The 7,417-nt window shown below is 60.1% G+C and overlaps 1 protein-coding gene across 3 annotated transcripts in view; it reads left to right on the top strand.

Annotated features, from left to right (window-relative positions):
- Positions 1-3,276: 3,276 nt before the first annotated feature.
- Shtn1 (shootin 1) overlaps positions 3,277-7,417 on the top strand; it is a 73,141-nt gene continuing 69,000 nt past the window's right edge. For 2 of the 3 annotated variants that reach the window (XM_055591728.1, XM_055591726.1), the window contains exon 1: positions 3,519-3,676. In XM_055591728.1, coding sequence (XP_055447703.1) covers positions 3,619-3,676 — 58 coding nt within the window. In that variant the 5' untranslated portion in view covers positions 3,519-3,618. Of the gene's footprint in view, positions 3,677-7,417 lie in introns of all 3 variants that reach the window. The other variant, XM_055591727.1, reaches the window with a different exon arrangement.

Genomic DNA, 7,417 nt, shown 5'->3' with positions numbered 1-7,417 from the left:
TGAAGGCGCAAAGACAAGCTGGCCTCACAGCTGTCTCAGCTGTATCTGCACCGCCGGGGAGATTACACACGGTTCTAACTACCTGAAAAGGCAAAGAAACACCGACGAGGCCTCGCATCACTATGCACCCGTGCCTCCCTCGGTCAGTCTCTACCTTCAGCCCCTGGAGCCAGCCACTACCCGGAGTCTGTTATAATTCTTTTGGTTCATCTTGAGGAAGTACCTCCTGGCCTCCTATATGTGTGTATATGTTTGTGTGTACACACAGGTAGATACACGCATTTCTAGATGCTTTAAATTAGATGTTGTTGGTAACAGCTTCAAAGCGATGAAACATAACCCCTGCATGTATTATTAAGTAGAACAAAACCTGACTGTGTCACTCTTTCCTTGACATCACTATCCATGCCGTCTAAACAAGGCTGTAACCGAAGCCCTGCACCCCGATGAGTCATAGAAAGGCCACCCTAGTAATTCATAGGGTGCCCTCAGGGTAACTGTGACTTGTTGTTAAGGTCAAAGAAGCTGCGTGGGATTCACTCCAACGACCCCAGACTGTGTGACACTGAAATGCTCCATTTGAGGCTGATCCTAATTCCTCTCAAACCCCTGAACGTCACACTGTGGCTGGCAATCCCATCGGCCGTTTGGACGAGGGGGGTCTGTGAGCCGGTCTGAGTACCAGCTGGGCACCCGCTTCTGGGCGGTGGACGGTTCCTCGGCTGCCGTCACGGCTGTCCCCTGGCAACAGGCTTCCCGGCCGCCCTACAAAAGCAGTTGCTCTCATCTCCTGGTGTGTTTGCTCGTCTGGGAACACATTTTCACTCATTCTGCAGAGCACTGGGTGGCTGCCCACCCTCTCACGGCCATAATAGCTCTCCCACCTACTGCCCCAAGTGGAGGGCGGACCTCCAGGATGAAGCTCGTGTGGCTGTCTTTTGGGATCAGTGAAGGGACTTTAGCTGGGGTAGAGGATGTGGGGGAGCATGGCGGGCATGAGGAGTGGGCAGGGCGAGGGTGGCTCTTCATGCCGTGCCCTTCTCTGGAACCCCCTCCACCTTGCTAAAACCTGTTAGGTTGCATTCCAAAGCTGGCCACCAAAGTCCATTCGCAGTCTGGCCTCTTCCTCCCCGTGCTGAGCACCAAGGCCTAGCTCTCAGTTTCGAAGTCCAACAGTCAGAAGCCTTCTTCGGCTCACCTAATGAACACGCCCAATTAAGTGAAACACCTCACTCCACCTCGGTTTCTCCCTTATGACCCACCTCGCTCCTCTGGGCCAGTCTGTCTCCTCTCTGTCCAGGGGGCCTTTTGCCCTCTGGACAAATTCCCCTTCTAGCTCTGCCTCTCCCTGCCCTCCGCTCACCCTCTGTCTGCTGTCTTTTCGACTTATCTGCTGCCCTTTGTCCTCTGGGCCAGGGAGTCTTGGTGCTGAGAACTCCGTGTTGGGCAGCATGGGGGACCCAGTCCCCATTGCAGGCTGACTTAATACTCTGAACTCCTGTGGGACACTGGAAGGCTGAGCAACAAGGCCCCACACTGAAATGGTTTCACAGAGTCATCGTCATTTTTTTATTCAGAAACTGACATGGCTAACTCAGACCAGCCTACCAACTGAGCGTGCATTCCAAAACATCATACTGCTGTTTACCCAAGGGAAAAAGCCCTGCCCAAGTTTTCAGAGACCATCGAGAGATGCTAGTGAAAAATCGCCAGAGCGTAAGAAAGGCGCAGGCTGCAGGCGGGCTCTAGGCACGTGCCAGCGCTACCGACTGAGCTGGGGGCATTTTCACAATCCGTGGAGAAGTCCTGGCCTGTCTCCATGGACCCAGAGATGAGGGAGACTAACTTGCAGAAGCTCCACGGGTCTGGACTTATCCTGGTGCTTAATGGTCAGCGAAAGGAGCTAAGCTGTCCTCGGCAGGTACTAACAGCCGCAGCACCTGGTGAAAACACACCCCTCAGCACGGTGCCCTCAGCGCGCCCAGCACGGTGCATCCCTCAGCACAGGGTGCCCTCAGCAAGGTGCCCGCAGCCCAGCACCCGCCCACCGCCCCGCTGGGTGCACGGAGGGCCTTAGCGCGCGAACACAGGCGCGTGCTCTTCGCTCTGAGCTCCACTCAGGTTTGTTCTGGTGTTGTGGTCAAATTCCGCCTGGGTTCACCTTGCTCGGTCCCCAGGGCGTGCACTATTCTCCCTCGGTTAGACGCCCGGAATGCGGGGGATCGGAGCGGCGGTGGCCGCACCGGGGCGGGGAGGCCAGCCTCTGTCAGGCCGCACCCCAAGGTGGGCATGAAGACCTCCGGGAATCCGGAACCGGCTGTGCACCCTTCCGCGCGAGGCTGCCCGCCAGGTGACAAACGGGCCTGGGCACCGAGGGCGCAGGTCCAGCCTCCGCCCGGACCAGGGGGTCGTCTGGGACACGCGCGTGAGGAGGCGCCAGGCTGGCACGCGGAGGAAGTGTGGCAGCACTGCCCCCCCGCCCGTGCGGGGACCGGCCTAGCAGACTGTGCACCTGCCGCGCCGCCCCGGGCGCCGGGGTGCAGCACAGCGTCCCGCCCGGGCTCGGAGCCCCGCGCCTGCGAGCCTGGGCGCGCGAGCTGGGCGTGGGTCGCTGGCGCCGCCGCCCAGCCCTCGGGGGCGAAGCCGGGCGTGTCTCCAGGGTGAGCGGAGAGCCACTGGCACGGGGGGGGGGGGAGGGGGAGGTGGCAGGCGCCCGCCTTCCGCGGCCCCGCCCCTCCCGGGCTCGGCGCCCAGGTCCGCCCTCCCTGGAGCAGCCCGGGAGGAGGTGCGTGGGATGAGCTCAGCGCGTGCTGCGCGGGGGGTGGGAGGGCGGGAAAGAGGGGAAGGGGAAAAGGAAGGGAGAGGAAGGGGGAGGGGAACAGGAGGAGGATCAGGAGAAGGATCAGGAGGAGGGGAGGAGGGGAAGAAGGAAAGAATGAGGAGGGGGAGGAGGAAGAGGAGGAGGAAGAAGAGAAGGGAAATTGGGAGGAGGAGAGGGAGGAGGGAAATGAGGAGGAGGAGGAAGAAGAAGAGGAGGTGGGGTGGAGGATCAGGATGAGAAGGATGAGGATGAGGGGATTCAGGATGAGGAGGTGGGGAGGAGGACCACGAGGAGGGGGAGGACTAGGAAGGGAGGGAAGCCAGGGTGAGGATTAGGAGGAGGGGGAGGAGCAGTAGATAGGGAGGAGGATCAAGAGGAGTGGAGGAGGGGGAGTAGTGGGAGGAGGGAGAGGATCAGGAGGTAGGGTGGAGAATTAGGATGAGAAGAATCAGGAAGAGAGGGAGGATCAGGGGGAGGAGGGGAGGAGCAGCAGGTAGGGAGGAGCAGCAGTCACGGGAGGAGGGGAGGAGGAGCAGCAGGTGGGGCCGTGGGGAGGAGTAGGTGGAGAGGAGGATCAGAAGGATCAGAAGGGGGAGGAGGAGCAGCAGGTGGAGGAGGAGCAATAGGTGGAGAGGAGGAGAGGGAGGAGCGGGAGGAGCGGGAGGAGGGAAGGAGCGGGAGCGATCCCGACTTCCGGGTAGGGCCGGGCACGCCGCGCCACGGGCAGCCCGCTCCCGCTCCCCTCCCCCGGCCCCGGCGTCTCCCTCCGCCTTTGATCCGCAGCCCCACCCGCCACCATGAACAGCTCGGACGAGGAGAAGCAGCTGCAGCTCCTCACCAGCCTGAAGGAGCAAGGTAGGTGTGCCCGCGGGCAGGTGCGGGGGCCGGGGATCGGGCGGGCCCGGGCGCTGCGGGGGTGCGGGGGCGCGGGGACAGCGGGGACAGCGGGGCGCCCCGCCCCCCGCGGCCGTGCACGGGCTGCAGCGTCTCCCCGCGGGGTGGGCGTCACGCGGCCCGGGCGAAGGCACGCTCCCCGGGCGTGGACAGGGTCACGGCACGCAGGCCAGTCCACGCGGGACACGCGGGCAGGCCTGGGCCGCGGCGTGGCAGCTCCGCGGGCCTGGCTCCTCGCCGAGCCCCACCCTTGCGCACTCGCGCGTCGGTCTGGTTCCTTCGCTGTCCGCAGCTGGGATTTGCAGGGCCGCGGCCTCAGCACTTCCCATTTTTAGCAAGTGATTAGTCGGTGGGGACAAGACCCCCTGCTGTGGGTGCTGTGGGTGCCGTGGGGGCCAGGCCGTGCGCAGGCCTTTCTCCACCGCTTGGAACCCGAGGGCTGTCACCAGCACACTGGCGAACAAAGCCAGATCCTGGAGCCAGCTAACCTGCCACACTTGAAAATCACAGTTGCTTGCCCTGCTGCAGGGTGAGTGTGTGGAAAGAGGAACCGCGCAGGTGGAGTGTGTGGAAAGAGGAACCGCGCAGGTGTGCTCTGGCCGAGGCCCGCTGGCCCTGGAAGGCCCTCGGCGGCCCCAGGACACTTTCACTTCTCTGGTTCAGCTCACCGGCACTGTGACATCTGTCTTCACTTCCTGGGGTCTTGGAGCTAAGCCAGGGAGTGTAAGAGGTGCTGTTGGGGGCCTGAGCTCCTCAAGCCCACCAGCCTCAGGGAACACACTGCGGCCACTGGGCTGTGTGGCCTCAGCGTCCACGCTCCTGGCCTCTGTCCACACTCCCGGCCACTGCAGAGTCCACACTCCCGGCCACTGTGTGGCCTGAGCTGCCGGCCTCCAGGGGGTGGGAGGGCACTTACTGTCTAGAACTCCGGGGGGGGGGGGTGCTGATGGTTCTCCCTGCCCCCTGTCAATTAGCCCGGAGTCTACCCACCCTGCACCTGCGGCTCGGGAGATGGTCAGGAGCCTCATCGTAACTTGAGAACTGGGTTCACTAGTGTCTGTTTTTACTAACACTTCAGCACAAAGACTTTTGGCTCCTTGTTCTGGACTTGGGAGACTTTCAGTATGATTTATTCAGGTCTCTTGCGGCTGGTCCGTTTGCAGCTGCTTGTAGAACGGAATGAAGCGCTTTATTTCCCTTCTGTTTGTAATTCTCAGAGGACACTAGCAATGCTGACGCCCAGAAACCCCTTCTCTGGCCCTTCGCTCTCCTGTTTGAGCTAAGTGGCTAGCTCGTCCTTGTGTTGGACTGGAAACCGCCCTCTGTCCCTGGTGCCTACAGGCTTCGTTTTCCTGGTGAAGGGCGCACCAGAAGCGGCAGAAGTTAGGCTGTGTCTCCGAGAGCATGCTCTCTTTCTCTTTACACAGTGAACTGGTCACATGGGTCTTGGTTGTTCAGCACGTGGTGAGCGTCTCAGCCGACAGAGCAGGGTATGTCTGGCTTATTTATGAGGCCCTGACTTTCCTGGGGACCGCCCTGAAGGCAGGAGCTGGGCTGCAAACGTGGCAGCGGCGTTTGGGCACAGCGGCGGCACGGCAGGCTTCCCTGTGGATGGGGGCGGCATCTCGCTGACCGTGACTCTACCATGAAGCGAGCGAGCAGGCCTCACCCGATGCTGCTTCTCGGTTCACTGCTGAGTGAGCACGTGTTTGTTTCTCTGACAACTGCCAGGTCCTTATCCCATTCGAGGCCCTCGTTCTATAGTGGGCAGGTGTGATGGTGTGAGCCCCGGCTCGGAGCTTCACCAGTGGATGACCGCTCACCGGCTCGGAGACCGTGGATGGTTATCCATCCCAGACAGACCCTGAGGGCCGCTGCACCAAGTGTGACATTCCGTGCCGCCCCTGTCAGAGCTGGGCCTGTTTGCATGCCCTGGCATGCCCTGGTCACATGGACCGGTTGCTGGACAGCCTGACGTTCGAACCTTCGCCTCCTTCAAAGTGCCCACTGTTGGGACTGTTGGGGCTGTTGGGGAAGTTTGAGTCTTCACCTATTTGTAGGCCATTTTGGTCTTCCCTGGTCTAGAACTTGAACCCGCTTCCCAGGAGGGGGGCCTGGGCGTGTGTGTGTGTGTGTGTGTGTGTGTGTGTGTGTGTGTGCGTGCGCGCGCGTACTCGTGATGCTGACACCCGCCTTGTCTAGGGGAGCCTCGCATGGTAAGCATGAGCTGTGTGTGACAGCAGTTGTGAAATGCAGTGATGGGGTCTGTCACAGTATGAGCCATCTCTCATTTCTGTGTAAGTCACACCCACTTCTGAATCCCTCCACAGAGTGCTCCTGAGCCCTGAATCTGTAATTAGGTGTCTTGTGTCTTTCCAGAAAGTTAGATTATGTCCCTCAGAACAATCAGCCAGTGTGTGAGCTTTCCTGTGTTCAGCAGATGCTGAGGTAATGAGTAATTCTCCTTTTGTCTCCCCCTCGGGCTTTATTTATTGGGGTGATTGACATGGTTAATTTGTGGAGAAATGGCAACTCAGGACACTATTTCCGATGCATATTTCCTCGCTGTCAAAGTGGACGTTTCCCTTACAAAACCTCATGCAATTTTCTCTCTGGAGAATTCTTTTGGAAAGTGACAGACATGGTTGGGCATCTGCTGAAGGTGCACAGCTTTCTGTGTGATTCCCTCCACGGGCACACACTGAATTCTCGGCCAGGCGCTGGGCCGCAGAGGTGTGAGGAAAGCCTGGCTCCTCAGCGCTGGTGTGCACGTGGGGCCCGGCCGGCTCGCCAGCTCCTGGCTTCTGGTGTTGGGGTCAGGGACGGCCTGAGCAGCTTCCTCCGAAACAAACAAAACAACAAAACACAGCAACAAACAACCATGGCCTCCTGCCGCTGTCCACAGCGAATGCCCCTTGTGCCTGCACACTCGTGCCCGCACACATGCCGCTCCCTACTCCACCGCCATGACCACTGGTCCCTTTGTGCTCTGCACAGACACTGGCACTGAAGTCATGTGTGCGTGGTCACGTGTGTGGTGAGGCACAGGTGTTTCAGTGTTCTCTCCTGGGATTGGGACTTAATGGATGTGCCCCGGCTCTGAGCTCACAAGTTCCATGTTTGATTTTTGTATCATGTATATGCCCCTGCCACTCAGGGAAGCAGGGGTGAGCGCTAAGGCCTGGACTGGGAGGCAGGGACAGGTGATGGTGTGAGTCCTTGTGGATGGGTGTGAACGTGGTGGATGGTGTGTGAGTCCCTGTGGATGGTGTGAGTCCTCGTGGATGGGTGTGAGTCTGGTTGGTGGTGTGAGCCTGTGGATGGTGTGAGCCTTTGCAGGCAGGGAGAGACCCTGCCTCAGAAAACAACTGTGAGGCACAGCTGTTTCTCCATCGGTTTCCCAGGCATCCCCACACACGGTTCACAGTGATTTAAATATCAAGCAATGTAAAAGCCGCTTCACTCTCAGATCTGGCTGGAGGGGGTGGTCCTCAGCAGCGTGAGCAGGAGGGGATCATGTGCAAACTGTCCTCCCCTCCATGACTCCAGTCCTCCCCTCCATGACTCCAGTCCTCCCCTCCATGACTCCAGCCCTCCCCTCCATGACTCCAGCCCTCCCCTCCATGACTCCAGCCCTCCTCTCCATGACTCCAGCCCTCCCCTCCATGACTGCAGTCCTCCCCTCCATGACTGCAGTCCTCC

Source organism: Psammomys obesus, unplaced genomic scaffold, assembly GCF_907164565.1.
Source record: "Psammomys obesus unplaced genomic scaffold, mPsaObe1.curated_primary_1811, whole genome shotgun sequence".
NCBI classification, from domain to species: domain Eukaryota; kingdom Metazoa; phylum Chordata; class Mammalia; order Rodentia; family Muridae; genus Psammomys; species Psammomys obesus.
Note: the sequence above shows the minus strand (reverse complement) of the source record. Positions and strands in the feature narration are given on the sequence as shown.